The sequence below is a fragment of the Oncorhynchus mykiss genome, chromosome 17 (assembly GCF_057628025.1).
Source record: "Oncorhynchus mykiss isolate SJ-2025 chromosome 17, ASM5762802v1, whole genome shotgun sequence".
Classification (NCBI taxonomy): Eukaryota; Metazoa; Chordata; class Actinopteri; order Salmoniformes; family Salmonidae; genus Oncorhynchus; species Oncorhynchus mykiss.
Window position 1 is genome coordinate 39,681,373 of NC_143038.1, and position 23,113 is coordinate 39,704,485.

At 43.1% G+C, this 23,113-nt stretch overlaps 1 protein-coding gene across 1 annotated transcript in view; it reads right to left on the reverse strand.

Moving 5' to 3' along the window:
- The window catches only part of dnai1.2 (dynein, axonemal, intermediate chain 1, paralog 2), a 36,774-nt gene that overhangs the window by 10,327 nt on the left and 3,334 nt on the right, over positions 1-23,113 (reverse strand). The window contains exons 5-19 of the mRNA XM_036950223.2: positions 22,014-22,140; positions 21,855-21,901; positions 21,533-21,688; positions 21,350-21,409; positions 21,111-21,236; positions 20,857-20,941; positions 20,643-20,760; positions 20,426-20,469; positions 20,099-20,346; positions 19,843-19,932; positions 17,507-17,594; positions 17,335-17,414; positions 13,755-13,903; positions 6,387-6,486; positions 4,006-4,191 (exon numbers count right to left, since the gene is read on the reverse strand). Coding sequence (XP_036806118.1) covers positions 4,006-4,191; positions 6,387-6,486; positions 13,755-13,903; positions 17,335-17,414; positions 17,507-17,594; positions 19,843-19,932; positions 20,099-20,346; positions 20,426-20,469; positions 20,643-20,760; positions 20,857-20,941; positions 21,111-21,236; positions 21,350-21,409; positions 21,533-21,688; positions 21,855-21,901; positions 22,014-22,140 — 1,704 coding nt within the window. The remainder of the gene's footprint in view (positions 1-4,005; positions 4,192-6,386; positions 6,487-13,754; positions 13,904-17,334; positions 17,415-17,506; positions 17,595-19,842; positions 19,933-20,098; positions 20,347-20,425; positions 20,470-20,642; positions 20,761-20,856; positions 20,942-21,110; positions 21,237-21,349; positions 21,410-21,532; positions 21,689-21,854; positions 21,902-22,013; positions 22,141-23,113) is intronic.

Below are 23,113 nucleotides of genomic sequence, written 5' to 3' on the forward strand. Positions count from 1 at the left end.
ATAAGCGGATGGCGAGCAGTTTGCGGTTTCCCACATCATAGTTACGTTCCGACGGCGACAGGCGATGAGAAAAATACGCGCAAGGGTGGACCTTGTCGTCAGAGAGGGAGCGCTGAGAAAGAATGGCTCCCACGCCCACCTCTGACGCGTCAACCTCGACAACGAACTGTCTAGAGACGTCAGGTGTAACAAGGATAGGTGCGGAAGTAAAACGATTCTTGAGGAGATCGAAAGCTCCCTGGGCGGAAACGGACCACTTAAAGCACGTCTTGACAGAAGTAAGGGCTGTGAGAGGAGCTGCCACCTGACCGAAATTACGGATGAAACGACGATAGAAGTTCGCGAAGCCGAGAAAGCGCTGCAGCTCGACGCGTGACTTAGGGACGGGCCAATCAATGACAGCTTGGACCTTAGCGGGATCCATCTTAATGCCTTCAGCGGAAATAACAGAACCGAGAAATGTGACGGAGGAGGCATGAAAAGTGCACTTCTCAGCCTTCACAAAAAGACAATTCTCTAAAAGGCGCTGGAGGACACGTCGAACGTGCTGAACATGAATCTGGAGTGACGGTGAAAAAATCAGGATATCGTCAAGGTAAACGAAAACAAAGATGTTCAGCATGTCTCTCAGGACGTCATTGACTAATGCCTGAAAGACAGCTGGAGCGTTAGCGAGGCCGAAAGGAAGAACCCGGTATTCAAAGTGCCCTAACGGAGTGTTAAATGCCGTCTTCCACTCATCCCCCTCCCTGATGCGCACGAGATGGTAAGCGTTACGAAGGTCCAACTTAGTGAAAAACCTGGGTCCCTGCAGGATCTCGAAGGCTGAAGACATAAGAGGAAGCGGATAACGATTCTTCACTGTTATGTCATTCAGCCCTCGATAATCTATGCAGGGACGCAGAGACCCGTCCTTCTTCTTGACAAAAAAAAACCCCGCTCCGGCGGGAGAGGAGGAGGGGACTATGGTACCGGCGTCAAGAGCTACAGACAAATAATCTTCGAGAGCCTTACGTTCGGGAGCCGACAGAGAGTATAGTCTACCCCGGGGGGGAGTGGTTCCCGGAAGGAGATCAATACTACAATCATACGACCGGTGTGGAGGAAGAGAGGTGGCCCTGGACCGACTGAACACCGTGCGCAGATCGTGATATTCCTCCGGCACCCCTGTCAAATCACCAGGCTCCTCCTGTGAAGAAGAGACAGAGGAAACAGGAGGGATAGCAGACATTAAACATTTCACATGACAAGAGACGTTCCAGGAGAGGATAGAATTACTAGACCAATTAATAGAAGGATTATGACAAACTAGCCAGGGATGGCCCAAAACAACAGGTGTAAAAGGTGAACGAAAAATCAAAAAATAAATGGTTTCGCTATGATTACCAGAGACAGTGAGGGTTAAAGGTAGCGTCTCACGCTGAATCCTGGGGAGAGGACTACCATCCAAAGCGAACAAGGCCGTGGGCTCCCTTAACTGTCTGAGAGGAATGTCATGTTCCCGAGCCCAGGTCTCGTCCATAAAACAGCCCTCCGCCCCAGAGTCTATCAAGGCACTGCAGGAAGCTGACGAACCGGTCCAGCGTAGATGGACCGACAAGGTAGTGCAGGATCTTGAAGGAGAGACAGGAGTAGTAGCGCTCACCAGTAGCCCTCCGCTTACTGATGAGCTCTGGCTTTTACTGGACATGAAGTGACAAAATGACCAGCGGAACCGCAATAGAGACAGAGGCGGTTGGTGATTCTCCGTTCCCTCTCTTTAGTCGAGATGCGGATACCTCCCAGCTGCATAGGCTCAGCACCCGAGCCGGCAGAGGAAGATGGTAGTGATGCGGAGAGGGGGGCAACGGAGAACGCGAGCTCCTTTCCACGAGCTCGGTGACGAAGATCAACCCGTCGCTCTATGCGAATAGCGAGTTCAATCAAGGAATCCACGCTGGAAGGAACCTCCCGGGAGAGAATCTCATCCTTTACCTCCGCGCGGAGACCCTCCAGAAAACGAGCGAGCAAAGCCGGCTCGTTCCAGTCACTGGAGGCAGCAAGAGTGCGAAACTCAATAGAGTAGTCTGTTATGGATCGATTACCTTGACATAGGGAAGACAGGACCCTGGAAGCTTCCTCCCCAAAAACAGATCGATCAAAAACCCGTATCATCTCCTCCTTAAAGTCCTGATACTGGTTAGTACACTCAGCCCTTGCCTCCCAGATTGCCGTGCCCCACTCACGAGCCCGTCCAGTAAGGAGAGATATGACGTAGGCGATACGAGCAGTGCTCCAGGAGTAAGTGTTGGGCTGGAGAGAAAACACAATATCACACTGGGTGAGGAACGAGCGGCATTCAGTGGGCTCCCCAAAGTAACACGGCGGGTTATTGATTCTGGGCTCCGGAGATTCGAAAGCCCTGGAAGTGGCCGGTGGATCGAGGCGGAGATGGTGAACCTGTTCTGTGAGGTTGGAGACTTGGGCGGCCAGGGTCTCAACGGCATGTCGAGCAGCAGACAATTCCTGCTCGTGTCTGCCTAGCATCGCTCCCTGGATCTCGACGGCTGAGTGGAGAGGATCTGAAGTAGCTGGGTCCATTCTTGGTCGGATTCTTCTGTCAGGTGCGTGAATGAGGACCCAAAAGCGAATTAACAAAACAGAGTTTCTTTAATGACGAAACACATGTAGGCTCAGATGGACAGGCAGATTCCGACAGGACAGGACAAGGTTAGATGAACTGGCAGATTCCGACAGGACAGGACAAGGTTGCAGCAAACACGACAATAGTCTGGTTCAGGCATGAGAAACACAAACGAGAATCCGACAAAGACAGAAGCAGGAACAGAGAGAGATATAGAGACCTAATCAGAGGGAAAAAGGGAACAGGTGGGAAAAGGGGTGAACGAGGTAGTTAGAGGAGACAAGGAACAGCTGGGGGAAGGAGGGTAAGAAAAGGTAACCTAATACGACCAGCAGAGGGAGACAGGGTGAAGAGAAAGAACAGGAACAAGACACAACATGACAAGACATGACATAAAAGGCTGAACACTCTGCCCTCAAATGGATATCTGCCACAAACAATCCCATACTGTAATAAAATATCACTCAATCCATTTTCACTTGAGCCCCCAGAGGTGAAAATAAACAAATGCACAAAGGCCTTCAATCAATGGCGTTTTATGGCAGCTAGACACATATAAGGTTTATTATAGGTTTTTCCTTTATGAGAAATGCATGTGACAAGGGCCGGCTACGCAGCGGCTGGCAATGAACAATTTAGTCCCCGATCGATGGCCGGCCCATTGAGATCAAGTCATCAGGAAGTGAAGAAACTGCATCTTCTTGTTTCCAAGGAGGGAAAAAACTCTCATCTCACTTTGTTGAAATCAGTAAACACTGAACTACTGCTCATCATTAGAGCACTGCTTATCTAATCGTTTTTTAATCATCAGTAGCACTGTGAGCTAGCTTTCCTTTCTGAAAATGGGTCTAAAGATCTAAAGTATCCAAAATGGCACCCTATTCCCATATATACTGCACTACTTTTGGTCCAAAATACTAATATAGGCAATAGGGTGCCATGGCTTCCTGTTGACTCAACACATCCTTGGTAAACTAGCGCTTGATTGTTAAACTAACTGTCCAGTGGAAATCTCACTTTTAAAAGTTAATTTTCTGTTAACTAATACACAAATAATGTTATTGACTCACCCTTTACCTGTATTTGTGGCCAAAGCATAAATTAGAGAAACAAAACACTTCAAAAACCTCAAACTTGTATCTCAATATCTCAAACAAACTGTTTAAAAAAAGCCTGCTATTTCCTCATGGAGAATGAGCTGGCCAATTAACGGCTTACTTAAATTAATGTTTTTAAATGACTGGTACACACCTACACCATTCTCTCGTTGGGGTATGCTCACACCATTCCAACAAAGAAAGGCTGCTTTTTTAACATACCACATTTCCATGCTAAGAGTTGCTGACACAGCTCCAGCGCTGCTGGGCTCTTTAGGCTCTTACCTTGGGTTTTTTGCGCAGGTTAGGCGAGAGCTTGAGGCTGGTAACATATCCTCGGTCGTCTCCCACGATGATGATGGGGTAGACGGGGTTAAACTCAATGTGAGTCAGCTTAGTCTTTTTCTTGGCCACCACCGGCTGCTGGCAGATGGCCTCATATTTGTTGATGCTAAGGTCAAAGGTATGAACCTGAGGAAAAAAAGCAAAAGATATATAGAAAGTTCGGGAGATTATCTCATGCGAATGCAAGGGGAGTCATTTGGTCAAACCTGAAAAGCAATACAATGTGGGATGGTGGAGAACAGAAATATGTTTGAACCTGCTGCCTTTTGGAATGAGTGTGAAAGCTGACTCATACTGTTTTTTATAGAAAGATATATGAGATATTCTCTAAAAAAAATTGAGTTGCGCATGTTGTTCCATCCTCATCTATTCCAGCTGGGAACCTCTGAGTGACAAACCAAATCAGCAAGGCAAGCGAGAGAGATTCTCAGTGGGGATGCAACTCGGACCATCTGGTGTTCGTACCAGTGTTTGCGCAACACTGAGAGAGTGTGTGTGTGTGCGCAATGTCTTGTTATTCAAATTACTCTGACAGGAAAAGCTTGCCTCTCCTGACATTTAGCATCACTGAAAATTGGTCCATTCATCAGTAAATACATGTCAACCAACACACACACACACACACACACAGTGTAGAGGGAGTATTTTGGTCATTAGTGGGAGTGACGAAGCAAGCAGCCCACATAGCCAGCAGTGACATTCTAAAGAAGGGCTGCCGTTGACCTCTAGGCTTGCTATCACTTATAATAGGGATTTTTCATCTCAATGAGACAACTATGAATGACTGTAAATATAATCCAAATTATACAAATTGTAGCAGTCATTAGACAAGTGGTACTGTATAGGACAAAAAACGAATGGTTGTATTGTGACAGTTTCAACCTTAACCGAGAATATTTCATATTCTCTTTCTGCTTAGAAACTGATGTTGCTGTGAAACTGCTTGAAAAACAAAATCTAGGCTATGCCATAGAAAGTTTTCTAGCAGCTAGGAACTGGATTAGATACAAAACAGGTCAATAAATGGTAATATCATACAATTGGGAAGTCTCTATTCTTCTTTATAGTTGAATCTAGGGAATATAAATGAGTGTAATTCCTTTCAATAATAATTGTGTTGTTATGGCTGTCAGTGTATTTCATTTGACATGGCTGAGAATGAGATAAAGGTATAGTGTTAATGGAAGGTATCTCTTTGGTTATGTGAATGTGGCCTTTTCCATTTCTACAGTAACTATTTATCCATCAAATGTTGAGGTAACTGGATTTCAGTAATTATTTGCCATTATTGAGGCTACTGTTGTGTTTGTGTTGAGTATTTTCTGGATACATGTTTTGTGAATTAGCCCAGATTTTTTATGTAGACTATTGCATCCTTTTGACTGTCTTTATCAGTGAACCATATCATTCCCTGTCTGTGGGGGACTGGGGAGGCCCAAACCCCTGGAGTACAGGACTCAGTTTTCAGCCATATCAGACACCATGCACACCGCAGAGTTTTCTAATCTGTCTGTTTGCAGACAAAGTGACAGAGCAGATGGTTCATAGCACATCGTCACATTGTTCATCGGCACTAATTTCCTTAATTTCACATGACAGGCAAAATAGAAAGCGAGAGAGAGAGAGAGAGAGAGAGAGAGAGAGAGAGAGAGAGAGAGAGAGAGAGAGAGAGAGAGAGAGAGAGAGAGAGAGAGAGAGAGAGAGAGAGAGAGAGAGAGAGAGAGAGAGAGAGAGAGAGAGAGAGAGAGAGAGAGAGAGAGAGAGAGAGAGAGAGAGAGAGAGAGAGAGAGAAACAGGATAATGTGATGAACTCCCAGGCAGGCCAGAGAGATGACAACCTCCACAGCTACTCCCGCATCAATGGACCGGCCAAGCCACTGAAGACCAATCACGTCAGTAGACCAATGACAACAGCTGGCTGGCGCGCTAACAACAGACACCGAGATAAACAGAACAAAATACTTGGAGAGTGCTGTAGTACAAATGACTCTGGGACGGACTCCATCAAACCTGCATTGGCAATGCTTATTGATTTCTTTCTTTTTGATGCAGACCATGTCTTCAGTACCCTTGTAATATAAGTTGTTTGTTACCTCTTAGCCATATAAGAGTCATTGTGTTAAACATATTTTTTGGAAGAAATTAAGATAGACAGACAGACATATATGTCCATTCACCGTTTGCTGCTCCTCAAAAAAAGTGATTTAAGCTTTTGTTAGTTAACAACGTTTTGACGACATTGGCCTTGATGGAGTTTCATAAAAACAACTTTTGAGTGAGAGGACATGCCTTGGTCTCTTTGCCTCTAATTGGTTACATACCTTGCCATCAGTGGTGACTGCAGCGAAGACAGTGGAGGAGTAAGGAGACCATGCCACATCTCCCACAGAGGCGTTCAGGTCAAAGGTGAACATTGGGGTCCTACAGAGACATGGACACTGAAGTATAAGGACTCCGTAATGGATACAAATACTAATACTATAAAATCTAGATTACGTTATTTACCTTAAAGATAGCAGAAAACAATACATCATAGACACCTTCTCTAAACTTTTGTAAGAGCAGGTCACATTACTTCATAAGTTCATCATAAGTACAAGTAAAAAGTTAGAGAGTAAAGAGTGAAAAAGACGAAGACAGACATTACTCTTCCCGAGTGAAAAAAAATAAAGAGAGAGAGAGGGCTTGAAAATAAAAATCAATAGCACCTCTTCAGGCTATATAGACTCCATTGGGTCGAGCCGATGAGTAAATGCAACCTGCGCCCTCCTCTTATCCCACCAAAGAGATCCTCTCCTCCCTGTCAGTGTATTATAAGGCATGTTATTTGCTCCTGTGAGGTCTTCAGGGTCTAGAGAGATGAGGCAGAGCGGGGAATGGGATCCAGGATGATAAGTTTGAAAGTGCGTGAACTGCAGTATCTTATATTCCATTCTTTCCAAAGAAAAGGAAGGAGACATGAACAGTGACTGTTATTGCTCCCAGTGGTGAGACTGTTTGGTGAACTGTATGAACAATACAATGGTTTGAAATGTTTGTCCTCAGTCTTTTGAGGTGCAGGCAGGCAGATAAGTAGCGCTAAAGACATGTGGAAAATAGAACCTGGTCAATGCCATGTCGGCAGATAACCTAGTGGTTAGAGTGTTGGGCCACTAATCAAAAGGTTGCTGGATCAAATCCCCGAACTGACAAGGTAAAAAAATCTGTCGTTCTGCCACTGAACAAGGCAGTTAACCCACTGTTCCCCGTTAGTCCATCATTCAAAATAAAATGACTTAAATGACTTGCCTGGTTTAAAAAAATCTATCCAAAATATCTTTGGAGTGATTTTTCATTAAATGAGAACAAAACAGATTGGGTCACACTGATTCCAAAGTGGTATCAGGCAGTTAAAGAACACATTTACTCTAAATCGTTTCTGTTAACTAAGATACAAAGTAGGCTAGAAATCAACGTTTATTGGTCGCATACACAGATTTGCAGGTGCAGCCAAATGCTTGTATTTTGTCAATCAAAAAGTGGTGCAGCCAGTCCATAGACTAGAGAGATAGTTATTCTATGTAGATAAACAGACAGATAGCACATGAAGCTACTGAAAGAAACTAGCATGTCAAGAGAGTGCGGGGTAAGCTGAATGATTTTATTCGTTTATCACAGGCTGCCAGGCTGAAGTCCTGATTTCTGTAACCTGCAGAGAAATCTATAACACTACTTCTGACATTTTGTGACTCAGGCTAGATCTGATCTGAGACGCATGACTCATCACTCACAGGCCATTCAGATAGATGGAGTTACAAGGGCTTGTATCAACAGGAAAAAGTAGTTCCGACCTAATCAATCCACACGATCTTATTCAAATGACCATTTACGTGTGCAGAGGGACTACTGTTCAACTACTGCTGAACTAAATAAGTGGCTCCTTCACCATGCTCCCTAAACAATGTAGAATCAATTTCTGAAAAAGTATTCTGTTTTAAGAAGGTCATACCAAGGATCATTTTGCTATTTGATTTAGAATGTTAAGACCCCTTGAAGTATCAAAAAAATACATAAAACAATTATTTTATGAAAATTTTTATTTGGCATTACTGCTATTAGCCCATACAAATGCATGAAATAACAGATTCACTGCATGGAACAACAGATAGTCCCCCCAAAAAAATCTAAAGGAAGTTTCTTCTGAAGTGTCTGTCCTATATATGAGGGATATCACAAAGATCAGGAACCAATATACAGTATAAATACAGTACCAGTCAAAAGTTTGGACACAACTACTCATTCAAAGGTTTTTCTTTATGTTTACTATATTATTATTTACTATATTTATGCTACATTGTAGAATAATAGTGAAGACATCAACACCATGAAATAACACATATGGAATCATGTTGTAACAAAGAAAGTGTTAAACAAATCAAAATATATTTTATATTTGAGATTCTTCAAAGTAGCCACCCTTTGCCTTGATGGCAGCTTTGCACAATCTTGGCATTCTCTCAACCAGCTTCACCTGGAATGTTTTTACAACAGTCTTGAAGGAGTTCCCACATATGCTGAGCACTTGTTGGCTGCTTTTCCTTCACTCTACGGTCCAACTCATCCCAAACCATCGAAATTGGGTTGAGGTCGGGTGACTGTGGAGGCCAAGCCATCTGAAGCAGCACTCTATCACTCTCCTTGGACAAATAGCCCTTACACAACCTGGTGTGTTTTGGGTCAATGTCCTGTTGAAAAACAAATGATAGTCTCACTAAGCACAAACCAGGCAGGATGGCGTATTGCTGAAAAATTCTGTGATAGCCATGCTGGTTAAGTGTGCCTCTAAATAAATCACTGACAGTGTCACCAGCAAAGCACCCCCACACCATCACACCTCCTTCTCCATGTTTCACGGAGGGAACCACACATGCGGAGATCATCTGTTCATCTACTCTGCGTCTCACAAAGACGCTGCGGTTGGAACCAAAAATCTCAAATTTGGAAAGGACAGATGTCCACCGGTCTAATATCCATTGCTCGTGTTTCTTGGCCCAAGCAAGTCTCTTCTTCTTATCGATGTCCTTTAGTAGTGGTTTCTTTGCAGCAATTCGACCATGAAGGCCTGATTCACGCAATCTCCTCTGAACAGTTGATGTTGAGATGTGTCTGTTACTTGAACTCTGTGAAGAACTTATTTGGGCTGCAATTTCTGAGGTGTGGTTAACTCTAATTAACTTATCCTCTGCAGCAGAGGTAATAATCGGTCTTCCTTTCCTGTGGCAGTCCTCATAAGAGCCAGTTTCATCATAGTGCTTGATGGTTTTTGCGACTGCACTTGAAGAAACTTTCAAAGTTCTTGACATTTTCCAGATTGACTGACCTTCATGCCTTACAGAAATGATGGACTGTCGTTTCTCTTTGCTTATTTGAGCTGTTCTTACCATAATATGGACTTGTTTTTTTACAAAATAGGGCTATTCCACCCCTACCGTGTCACAACACAACTGATTGGCTCATGGCGCCGTAAGAAGATGGCTGATGTTTTACGCGCTCCTAACCAACCGTGTTTTTTTGTTATTTTTTTTGCGTTGTTTGTAACTTATTTGTTCACTTATTCTGTACATAATGCTACCGTCTCTTACGACCGAAAATAACTTCTGGACATCAGATCAGCAATTACTCGCCACAAACTGGTAGAAGCGTTTTTTTCCTTTAATGAGTCCAACAAGCCCGACGTGAAAGACATACTGCTTTCCCGGGAACAGGCCCAAATCCCTGTTATTTGCGTGAAGATAAGAAGGAGAAAAAGAGGACGGAGGTCGGGCTGCCTTCTGAAAATTCATATGCGAACGAATAAACCCACACTGCTTGTAAACCCTTACAGACTACAAAGGGAAGCGCAGTCGAGAGCTGCCCAGTAACATGAACCTGCCAGACGAGCTAAATTACTTCTATGCTCGCTTCGAGGCAAATTACACTGAAACATGCATGAGAGCACCAGCTGTTCCGGACGACTGTGTGATCATGCTCTCCGCAGCCGATGTGAGTAAGACCTTTAAACAGGTCAAAATTCACAAGGCCGCAGGGCCAGACGGATTACCAGGACGTGTACTGCGAGCATGCGCTGACCAACTGGCAAGTGTTTTCACTAACATTTTCAACCTTTCCCTGTCCGAGTCTGTAATACCAACATGTTTTAAGAAGACCACCATGTCCCTATGGTAACCTGCCTAAATGACTACCGACCCATAGCACTCACGTCTGTAGACATGAAGTGCTTTGAAATGCTGGTCATGGCTCACATCAACACCATTATCCCAGAAACCCTAGACCCACTCCAATTTGCAAACCGTCCTAACAGATCCACAGATGATGCAATCTCTATTGCACTCCACACTGTCCTTTCCCACCTGGACAAAAGGAACACCTATGTGAGAATGCTATTCATTGACTACAGCTCAGAGTTCAACACCATAGTGCTCTCAAAGCTCATCAATATGCTAAGGACCCTGGGACCAAACACCTCCCTCTGCAACTGGATCCTGGACTTCCGGACGGGCCGCCCCCAGGTGGTAAGGGTAGGTAACAAAACAGCCACCACGCTGATACTCAACACAGGGGCCCCTCAGGGGTGTGTGCTCAGTCCCCTCCTGTACTCCCTGTTCACTCATGACTGTACAGCTAGGCATGACTCCAACATCATCATTAAATGTTCCAATGACACAACAGTGGTAGGCCTGATCACAGACAACAACGAGACAGCCTATAGGGAGTTCAGAGACCTGGCAGTGTGATGCCAAGACAACAACCTCTCCCTCAACGTGATCAAGACAAAGGAGATGATTGTGAACTACAGGAAAAGGAGGACCAAGCACACCCCCATTCTCATCGACGGGGCTGTAATGGAGCAGGTTGAAAGCTTCAAGTTCTTTGGTGTCCACATAACCAACAAACTAACATGGTCCAAGCACACCAAGACAGTCATGAAGAGGGCACGACAAAACCTATTCCCCCTCAGTAGACTGAAAAAATTTGGCAAGGGTCCACAGATCCTCAAAAGGTTCTACAGCTGCATCATCGAGAGTGGTTGCATCACTGCCTGGTATGTATGGCAACTGCTTGGGTTCCGGCCACAAGGCACTACAGAGGGTAGTGTGTACAGCCCAGTACAGCCAAGCTTCTTGCCATCCAGGACCTCTATACCAGGCGGTGTCAGAGGAAGGCCCTAAAAATTGTCAAAGACTACAGCCACCCTAGTTATAGACTGTTCTCTCTGCTATCGCACAGCAAGCGCCAAGTCTGGGGTCAAGAAGCTTCTAAACAGCTTCTTTCCCCAAGCCATAAGACTCCTGAACATCTAATCAAATGGCTACCCAGACTATTTGCATTGCACCCCCCCCCCCCCACCCCCCACTGTTATTATCTATGCATAGTCACATTAATAACTCTACCTACATGTACATATTATCTCAATTACCACATTGACTGTACCGGTACCCCTGTATATAGTCTCGCTTTTGTTATTTTCCTGCTACTCTTTAATTACTTGTTCTTATACTTATTTTTTAAACTGCATTGTTGGTTAGGGCCTTTAAGTAAGCATTTCACTGTAAGATCTACACCTTTGGTATTTGGTGCATGTGACTAATACAATTTGAATTGATTTGATTTTAAACTCAATAACAAGACACACCTCTTAATTGAAATGCATTCCAGGTGACAACCTCATGAAGCTGGCTGAGAGAATGCCAAGAGTGTGCAAAGCTGTCATCAAAGCAAAGGGTGGCTACTTTGAAGAATCTCAAGTATAAAGTATATTTTGTTTTCTATAATGTAGAAAATAGTAAAAATAAATAAAAACCCTTGAATGAGTAGGTGTCCAAACTTTTGACTGGTACTGTATATCTGTATTCCCAGTCACGCGAAATCCATAGGTTAGGGCCTAATGAATTTATTTCAATTGGCTGATTTCCATTATGAACTGTAACTCAGTAAAATCTGTGAAATTGTTACATGTTGCGTTTATATTGTACACTGCTAAATTGCTAAACAGTTAATCACATGGCTATCCGGACTATTTTCATTGACCCCCTTTTATACGCTGCTACTACTCGCTGTTATTTATCTATGCATAGTCACTTTACCTCTACCTACAGTACATATTGTACTACCTCAATTACCTCGAGTAACCTGTACCCCCACACATTGACTCGGTACATGTACCCCCTGTACATAGCCTCGTTACTGTTATTCGTTTGTGTTACTTACTTTCGTTTTTTATTAACTTTTGGGTAAATATTTTCGTACTTAAAAAAAAAAAAATCTGCATTGTTGGTTAAGGGCTTGTAAGTAAGCATTTCACGGTAAGGTCTACACCTGCTGTATTCGGCGCATGTGAAAATGTATTTTTGGTTTGATTTGTTAAACATAGGCTATAGCATTTACTGTACACTGATACATGTGCTATGTGCATGTGTAAATACATTCTGGACATGCCAAACGTGGTCAACGTGCAAGATTAAAATCACTAGGCTATTGATAAGGCCTGAAAAAAATATTGCATTTGAGCCACGTACAGTACGTTCTTGCCATAAAGCCATGGAAGGTGATTCTTTCTAAATAGGATCGGGTCAGAAGCATGATGTCATAAATCACTCTTCTCATTCCATGGCACTGTGTGCACAAGTAGGCCTAAATGTCTTTACGTATAACATTTGCATGTCTACAAAATACAAGGCTCCTGTCAATTGTATCGTTGCCTACATGCGAGACTGATTCTCAAAAAAATTGCCCATTGATATGGCATTACCGGAGGACTGAATAGTTTGGAAGTGCGTGTCATTGGTAATCGAGCGAGGGGCGCTCTTTGAAAATGGGGATGGATGGCTACTTGAACAAGTGAAATGCAGGTATGTGAATTGTGAACAATGAAAAAGCATGAGGGCAAAAACCTCCAAAATATTCCAAAGCACTCAGCAGACCATTTAAAACCCCTTTATTCATATACTACTTCTGGCTCATGGCCAGGATACAAAGACAAACCTATGTGATGCTGCTAAACCACCCTTGATTAAGGGGAGGGTAGGCTATGCTTGTTTTTTAATCAAATGAAACTAAATGGGGGGAAACCAATAGTTTTTTATGTTCATAAGAACGAGAATCACCATGTGCACTGCACGTCATGGCTGGCTAGGCTGCACATCCGCTCTCAAAAACCATGCGTTACCTTTAAGACCTGCTTTATGTGGGTCTTAAAACTTCTAATTAGCGCATTATGACATTTTCTATTTTGTGCTTGTTTTTAAGGACAGGCCTCAGATATTGCCACCCCTCCCACTTCAGCGCAATCGAGCTGATGTTAGACAGGTAAACTGCCGAACCTGACGTTGGAGATGGAAAATGCCAGACCGCCAGTTTTTACATCATCAAATTGGAAACTATCTTGTGCCTCCTTTGTGGCAGACAAAAATAGAGCCCCCAGGGTTCAAATGGATGTTTTTGAGGTGCCATTTTAAAACCAGAATTATAGCCTGACATAGATTTGGAACAGCGAGACCTTTTTGAATTTAGCTACTCCTCTAATCTAAGGTGGCCAATGGGAAAATAAATATCAGAGACAGCATAGTTTGATTCGGGTCACAATAGTGTGATGGTGAGTAGACTTACTTGATGGTGGGCGGGCACAATAGTGTGATGGTGAGTAGACTTACTTGATGGTGTGGTCCCAGATCTTGACGGTCCAATCAGAGCTGCAGGATATAAAGACCTTGGTGTGGAAGTGGTTCCACTTAACTGCGTCCACTGCCATGTTATGGGCATTGTAGGTCTCCAGGAACTGGCTGGAGTAAGCCTTGGAGCACTGGAAATGACACAGCAATAATATGGAGTCAGTCCTCACATTCACCCATAAACCACTCCAGATAGACAATGTACTGTAGCTGTGAACCAAACTTGCTCTCTACTATTATTGCAAGCTACATAATTTGCACGGTGACAGAATGATAGGAGTGAAAGCACAGAGAAAGTATCAGAGTTAAATGAAAGAGATAAATCAAAATGCCAAAACTGGTTGAATCAACGTTGTTCCCACGTCATTTCAACAAAGAAATTCATTATTAGGAGGTTTAATCAACGTGGGAAAACAGATTGGATTTGCAAAAAAGTCACCAACGTAAGGGAATTTCTTTAAAAACAACTCAATCCAATGTCATGGTGACATGTTTTGTTGATTTCGTGTTAGTTGACAACTCAACCAAATGTACATAACAATAGACGTTGAACTGATGTCTGTGCCCAGTGGGGTTTTTATATAAGGGGATATGTAGTGAATAAATCACAGCAGAGATATTACATTTGTCCCAAGAGCTCCCGGAGGTGGCTGTTTTCCAACAAGAGGTGACAGATTGGAACTGATATCACACGCATAGCTGTGTGTGTGGGTGTGTATTTGTGCGAGTTTGCATGAATCAAAAAATGTCACAGACAAGGAGCTAGCTAGAGCTAACAAGGAGGAGACAAGGAGCTAGCTATAATTAATCCTATCTATGAATAAATAAATAAAATAATAATATAAATGATACAAATAACTTTTTAAAATCATTCAAATGACTAAACCAGAGAGCATGATTTATCCACAGAGGGTCATTAGCTTCTTTTAAGAAATGCCTGTGGATTGTTTTAAATCACAAGCACATAGCTGTTTGTTGAGTGCGGCTGTCAGTGAAACGCATCTAAAATAGTCCTAGGGCTATATCGCAACATTTCAAAATACAATTGTGGGACAAACACTAAAGAGAAAAGAGAGTAAAAACTATAATCTGTCTTTAGTTACAAAAATTCTCAATTCTTAAATTGAACAAAACATTATTGCCCATCGTATTAGCACTAGTGGAGAACATATTCCCTGTCTTTATCATTCGTTCTGTGAGTCAGTGCCACTGGAAAGTCATTTTAGGATAATATAATTTCCTCCTCCAGGCTAGATGGACGTCATATTGTACAATATGTGTCTCACCTTTTCATAGGCCTAGATTAGATGGTTGCATTCAAGACAAGGTTGTTTTTATTGCTGTCAGTTTGTCATCAGAGCAGGCTACCCTGTCATTTTTGTTAAAGATTAGGATTCTGCTAATATCCTTATCCTAATCCTTAGCTAGGGCTGAGCTCTGAATCTGTGCAAAGGAGAAAAAAAGCATTGTTCAGAACCTAATTATTTTGCAAATATTGAGTTATATTATAATCCTAATTTATGACTATTCAATCTTCTCATCACATTTGAAATAGTAGGCTATTTTACATTAGTCTGCAAATGGGATAATAGATGCATGCTTTATCTTAAAGGTTATTTTTTGGGGGGAGGGGTGAAAAGATAGTTTCCCCAACCTTGAAACTCCTGTGCCACCTATGATCTTTTCTCTCAATTTTATCCTGATATGGAGCACACGATCATGAGCCTGATGAACGTCTTAGCATCTTCTACAACAGTGGTTCCCGAACTGTGGGGCGGGGCACGGCTTTCAACTTACTCTTGAAAGTTGTAATAGTAGAATGCACTAGTATAATTCTCTTGTCATGTCAGCCATTGCATACCTTAAGAGAGCTATTTACAACTTGCCAGAAATGTCCAGATCAACTTGCCCATGTAAGCTAATGTTTTTTTAGCTAGGCTTTTTTGACCATAGATTTTGTTGTAATGTTTCAGTCACTCAAATATCACATGAATACACATTAGACATGGCAAAATGTATAGAATTGCAAGAAAATTTGCTTTGAAACTGAAAATTCTCTGCACCTCATGACATAATGTGTAGAATTGCAGGAAATAAGCTTTAAAACCTTCTAAATTTGTTTACAGTGCTTATGCCCATAGAGATAAACATGGCGGGATGTTCCCCAATGCTGGAAGGGGGGCCTGAGAGAAAACGTTTGGGAACCCCTGTTGTACAACATAAAAGGCCTTCATTACAATGTAATGTACAGAGTTTTCAAAAACCCTTAATGTAGGCATATTAAACACTAAATACTGTAGGTTTATTGTGACTTAGACCACAGTGCGTGTGTGTGATGAAACTATCTCCCACCCGATGTTGCAAAACCGCCACAACAACGAGACACTGAAGAGAAACTAATGAGCTTGCACAGTCAGGAAGATCTGGAAAATCAGAATGGGCCTTTTGATGACACTGCTACAGCGAGCTCGCAATCAGCCAAAACTCTTCATTAGCATATGCGCTTACCGAACCATAACATTGCAGGGAGCTAGCTAGCTAACACAGTGGGCTAATGCTCACAATTAGCATAGCCTTTAGAGAGAGTAGACTGAGCTGCCTGTCACTTGAGGCTCTGCGTGGCAGTGGCAGTTCTGTAAGGGGCTTCTAAAAGGCGTTTGTCTGTGTGTGTGAGATTGAGTCAATCTGTCTCAAAGCTGTAGCTGAGAGCAATGGAACCTTATTGAATCCGTCATCCCGTCTAGATTGAGGAAAAAAAAGATCCCCTGTAGAACTCTGCTTCAGTGTGTGTGTGTTCAGAACCTCACAGTAGCGTGTCTCTTTGCACCACTGCTGGATAGACACTTGTGTGAGAAGGCCAAATGAGGATGGACGCCAGCCAAAAACTACAGCTGTCTGCTGTTAATGAGCAAATCTGGGAGAGGTTTGGAGGGTCTGCCCTCATTTTGGCTCTCATTAAATGCTTAGCACCGCGTGAGAGGGCCTCCCAGAGCGCCAGCCTAGACTGACAAGCCTATCCTAGACTAACAATCCTAGCATAGACTGACAAATCTCTGACAAATACGGGGAAAAAATATATATATTTTGAAACCGTGTTTAAATTATGCCAATCACCGTGACTACTCCTCTTCTTAAATTTAGCATTTGAAAAAGGCTTCCCTCTGAGCCCCCGAAAAACCACTAAACAAGTTGTAGGGCTGCACCGTTGAGAGCGGAGATAGAGGTAAAGCACCACTTCAGAGTGGTGCTTTACAGCCCGCTGGAAAGAGGCTGTGCCAAGCCCAAAGCCTAGTGCTAATGAGAGAACTTCCTCACTCTCTGAGAGACAAGGAGAAGGCATTGCTTCTGTGGCCCAGCAGGATATCACACACCACACTACAAACACAACAGAACAAGACTCCATTTGATTCCTCAGACGAGCAACTAGCAGACGGTCAGGACACCCAAGACAATTCATATCTCATTAAGTTGCCATAAAATAAGTAAACATTTTGGAGTGGCTGAACACAGCAATAGTCAGTGGGGATACATGACTGGGGACCATGTTTTAATGTCTGCTCACCTTGTGAATCTTGCCCTCCTCCGTGCCAACCAGGAAGAGGTAGTCAATCTGTTTGTGGAAGTCGAAGGATGTTCCACAAGCTGTGGGACGACAAACATTGTCAAATATTTAAATGATCCTAACAGGTATCAAACAGTGTTGAAATGATGCGTCAGTTGATGACAGGTCTTACCCATGATGGGAAGTTGCACGCCTTCTGGTCCTTCTGACACAGCTCCCGCCAACGACAGCTTGATGATGTCTGTGAAGACCAGCTCATTCTGCAACCATTCAAACCCACATCAAAACTACTGTGAGAACAAATTAATACACAAAAATACTCTTACATTACCAGTCAAAAGTTTGGACACACCTACTCATTCAAGGGTTTTTCTTTCTTTTTTCTTTTTTCTACATTGTAGAATAATAGTGAAGACATCAGAACTATGAAATAACACATATGGAATCACGTAGTAACCAAAAAAGTGTTAAACAAATCTAAATATATTTTATATTTGAGATTCTTCAAAGTAGCTAACCTTTGCCTTGATGACAGCTTTGCACACTATTGGCATTCTCTCAACCAGCTTCATAAGGTAGTCACCTGGAATGCATTTCAATGAACAGGTATGCCTTGAAAAAGTTAATTTGTGTAATTTCTTTCCTTCTTAATGTGTTTGAGCCAATCAGTTTCGTTGTGACAAGGTAGGGGTGGTATACAGAAGATAGTCCTGTTTGGTAAAAGACCAAGTCCATATTATGGCAAGAACAGCTAAAATTACTTTAAGACATGAAGGTTAGTCACTCCGGAAAATGCCAAGAACTTTGAACGTTTCTTCAAGTGCAGTCGTATAAACCATCAAACGCTATGGTGAAACTGGCTCCCATGAGGACCGCCACAGGAAAGGAAGACCCAGAGTTACCTCTGCTGCAGAGGATAAGTTAATTTAGAGTTAACCGCAGCTCAGAAATTGCAGCCTAAATAAATTATTCACAGAGTTCAAGTAACAGGCACATCTCAACATCAACTGTTCAGAGGAGACTGCGTGCATCAGTACTTCATGGTCGAATTGCTGCAAAAAAAAACACTACTAAAGGACACAGATAAGAAGAAGAGACTTGCTTGGGCCAAGAAACACAAGCAATGGACATTAGACCTCTGGAAATCTGTCCTTCGGTCTGATTTTTGGTTCCAACCGCAGAGTCTTTGTGAGACGCAGAGTAGATGAATGGATGATCTCCGCATGTGTGGTTCCAACCATGAAGCATGGAGGTGTGATGGTGTGGGGGTGCTTTGCTGGTGACACTGTCTGTGATTGATTTAGAATTCAAGGCACACAACCAGCATGTCTACCACAGCATTCTGCAGCAATACGCCATCCCATCTGGTTTGCGCTTAGTGGGCCTATGATTTGTTTTTCAACAGGACAATGACCCAACATTCCAGCAGGCTGTGTACGGGCTATTTTACCAAGCAGGAGAGTCATGGAGTGCTGCATAAGATGACCTGGCCTTCACAATCACCCGACCTCAACCCAATTGAGATGGTTTGGGATGATTTGGACAGCAGAGTGATGGAAAAGCAGCCAACAAGTGCTCAGCATAGGGTGGCTACTTTGAAGAATATAAAATATATTTGGATTTGTTTAACACTTTTTGGGTTACTACATGATTCCATATGTGTTATTTCATCGTTTGATGTCTTCACTATTATTCTACAACGTAGAAATAAAGAAAAGAAAGAAAGAACATAAAGAAAAACCCTTGAATGAGTAGGTGTGTCCAAACGTTTGACTGGTACACACACACATGAACATTCACGTACTGTACTTATTAACACATATTTAATGTTTTTAAAGCTGCAGCTGGCCCAGAACAGAGAGGCACGTCTTGCTCTTCATTGTAATCAGAGGGCTGATATAAATACTATGCATGCCAGTCTCTCTTGGTTAAAAGTTGAGGAGAGACTGACTGCATCACGTCTTATTTTTCTAAGAAAAATGAATGTGTTGAAAATCCCAAATTGTTTGCAGAGACAACTTACACACAGCTCTGACACACACACTTACCCCACTAGACATGCCACCAGAGGTCTTTTCACAGTCCCCAAATCCAGAACAAATTCAAGAAAGCGTACAGTATTATATAGAGCCATTATTGCATGGAACTCCATTCCATCTCATATTGCTCAAATAAACAGCAAACCTGGTTTTAAAAAACAGATAAAGCAACACCTCACGGCACAACGCCTCTCCCCTATTTGACCTAGAGAGTTTGTGTGTATGTATTTATATGTAGGCTACGTGTGCCTTTTGTAATATATATATATATTTGTTTATGTAGTTCTGACCTTGAGCTGTTGTCTATTAATGTTCTGTATTATGTCATGTTTCATGTCTTGTGGAAGAGTAGCTGCTGCTTTTGCAACAGCTAATGGGGATCCCAATACAAAATATGCACAAATGCTCACGAGCAGACATGCATATATTAACACACATACTGAGGAAAGTGAATGTGTTTCTCGAGCACCTTGACAAGAGTCCATGACACCACACGGCCATCAGATGACACAGAGAAGAAGTTGTGATTGTTGTCCATGTCGTCCTTCTGCCACTTCACCTGAAAAAGAAATGTCACAAACATAATTTGGCACAATGACCCAAAAAAAACACAAATCCGAGACAGTGATTTGCAGACAAACAGACAGCCAGACAGACAAGTCTTGGAACATCATGCGTCAGTGAGTGTTATCCAAAATACAGAACATGCACAAACTAACACAAACCTGCCACACAGGGTCGGTGTGCTTGCCAGACTTGGCGGTGCTCTTATAGATGGGCTGCAGCGTCTCTTCTTTGAGGTTGTAGACGGCCACGCAGCCGTCGTAGAAGCCCACGGCCACCAGGTAGGGCAGGTGCTTGTGGATGTCCAGGCACAGGATGCCCGACGTCGTGGGGTAGATATACTCAGGGAAAGTGGAGTTTTTCAGGGAGTAGAACACCAGCATGCCCCGCCCCTGCTTGGTGAAGTCATCTGGGGGGAAGAGCGGGTCAAGATAGCTCAGAGAAAGAAGTAAAAAATGGTACAGGTTTGGTATACCTTGTGTACTTACATGATCCAAGGCCGACGGCAAACAAATCTTTGTAGCTTTCATTCCTGTGGAGGAACAGAGAAACTATAATTCTTTCATGCATTTCCCCAAAAATATTAGGAAGATTTCAAGTTTTCCCAGTGGTCCAACTACTGTCTATAAGCCACACACCTATCAGAACTGTTTAATTTATAGGAAAGCCGCATTGTCGATGTTGTTGTAATGTGAGAAGACTGACCAGCAGAGGGCAGTGACAGACAGCCTCTTGGCTTTGTCGTACTGAAACTTCCAGAGGGGGAGAAGGGTGCCCTCCTGCTCCCGGTACTCATCAGAAGCATCCTCAAAGTACTTAAAATCTAAAAGAGGGAAGTGACATCTCATATCATGTCATCATGCAGGGACTATCAGGAGGTTTTGTATCAAGGTAAAATAACATGGAAAGAAGGACTTACCTTGTGCAATGTCGTCAAACGTGTTTTGGTTCACCATCCGCTCGATGATCTTGGCCACCTTGGCCACTTTGGTGATGTCATCACTCTGAGGGGGAAACAGGGGGAAAGTTTTCAGTTCTCTACCTTCAATGGGATCAACAATGTCTGCGTGTTGTTGAGGGCCCAATTTATCTAAGTGTTATCTCCAATTGATTGGCTTGACGTCATAGTTTATTTTTCATGTCAAAGTGAATAGCTGTTGACTTGAGATTTACCTGGGTCTCCACCAGCATCATCTTCTTCTTGCCTTTGTCGTCGTCCTTCTTGGGGACGGCTTTCGCCTTCTCCTTGTTCTTCTCCTGCTTCTGCAGCACCTCCAAATACACGTCATAGATCTCCCACTGCAGTAGGAGAAGGAGGAGGTTACCCTGTTGTATCACTAGCCTTCATAAAGTTCATGTTGAGGAGCAGCAAACAATGAGAATCATCAAACTCAAAATGATGTATTTCTCACCTGATTGGCAGTAGCTGAGAAGTTTGCACGAGGAGGGGGCTCTGTCTGACATCCCCTTTCCTGAGAAGGAGTTCGGAGAATTATTGTCTTGACAATCTTCGCAAGACAGATTTGCCCTTCTACAATATTATAGGCAATGTATGCTTCCTGCAACATGGTCTGCCTTGGCCCTAACCTACCTACCCTGAGTGGGTTGTTGAGAGTTTGGGAGGCCCTCTCACTGAAGTTGAACTGGTTGGTGATTTTCTGCTCCTTCTTGCCAGCCTTGGACTCCACACTGTCAGCTCTCTCCTCTCCCCCGCCCTCCTCCACATCCCCTGCATCCTCCCCACCTGCAGCCTGAGCCAGAAGAAAGAACCAGAGAACACTTTTCACTATCTTGTCTCCGACTCTTGTGTGGGTTTGGCATGCGTTGATTGGAAGTCACTTAAGAGTCACTCAAATTACTGAATGTAGGCTATTTCACAAACTTCTTGGTATGTTAATAACTTAAGTGCTTTCCTACCGGAGTCTCAGGCTTTTCAGCTACAGCGGTCTCAACTGTGGCTTTTTCTGGAATAATAATCAACATCTCATGTTACCATCAAAGTTATTTAAAATGTTTGCTCTTGTAAAAGGCAGCATATTTGATCACACAAAAATTCCAGAAGCCCTGGCTATCTACCCTCAGGGAGGCCCTGTTTGGCCCTCTGTCTGCGTGCCTCATCTGAGTCCTGGTGCAACAGGTTACCCTCCAGCACAAAGTGGACAGCCAGCTGATCCACACTGCTGATTGGCTTGTAAGAACGTTCCTGAGAGAAGACACATGTATCTGCATTGGATAATGCTTATGTACAGTGCCTTGCGAAAGTATTCGGCCCCCTTGAACTTTGCGACCTTTTGCCACATTTCAGGCTTCAAACATAAAGATATAAAACTGTACTTTTTTGTGAAGAATCAACAACAAGTGGGACACAATCATGAAGTGGAACGACATTTATTGGATATTTCAAACTTTTTTAACAAATCAAAAACTGAAAAATTGGGTGTGCAAAATTATTCAGCCCCCTTAAGTTAATACTTTGTAGCGCCACCTTTTGCTGCGATTACAGCTGTAAGTCGCTTGGGGTATGTCTCTATTATTTTTGAACCATTCCATTGTAGATTTTGCTTTATGTTTTGGATCATTGTCTTGTTGGAAGACAAATCTCCGTCCCAGTCTCAGGTCTTTTGCAGACTCCATCAGGTTTTCTTCCAGAATGGTCCTGTATTTGGCTCCATCCATCTTCCCATCAATTTTAACCATCTTCCCTGTCCCTGCTGAAGAAAAGCAGGCCCAAACCATGATGCTGCCACCACCATGTTTGACAGTGGGGATGGTGTGTTCAGCTGTGTTGCTTTTACGCCAAACATAACGTTTTGCATTGTTGCCAAAAAGTTCAATTCTGACCAGAGCACCTTCTTCCACATGTTTGGTGTGTCTCCCAGGTGGCTTGTGGCAAACTTTAAACGACACTTTTTATGGATATCTTTAAGAAATGGCTTTCTTCTTGCCACTCTTCCATAAAGGCCAGATTTGTGCAATATACAACTGATTGTTGTCCTATGGACAGAGTCTCCCACCTCAGCTGTAAATCTCTGCAGTTCATCCAGAGTGATCATGGGCCTCTTGGCTGCATCTCTGATCAGTCTTCTCCTTGTATGAGCTGAAAGTTTAGAGGGACGGCTAGGTCTTGGTAGATTTGCAGTGGTCTGATACTCCTTCCATTTCAATATTATCGCTTG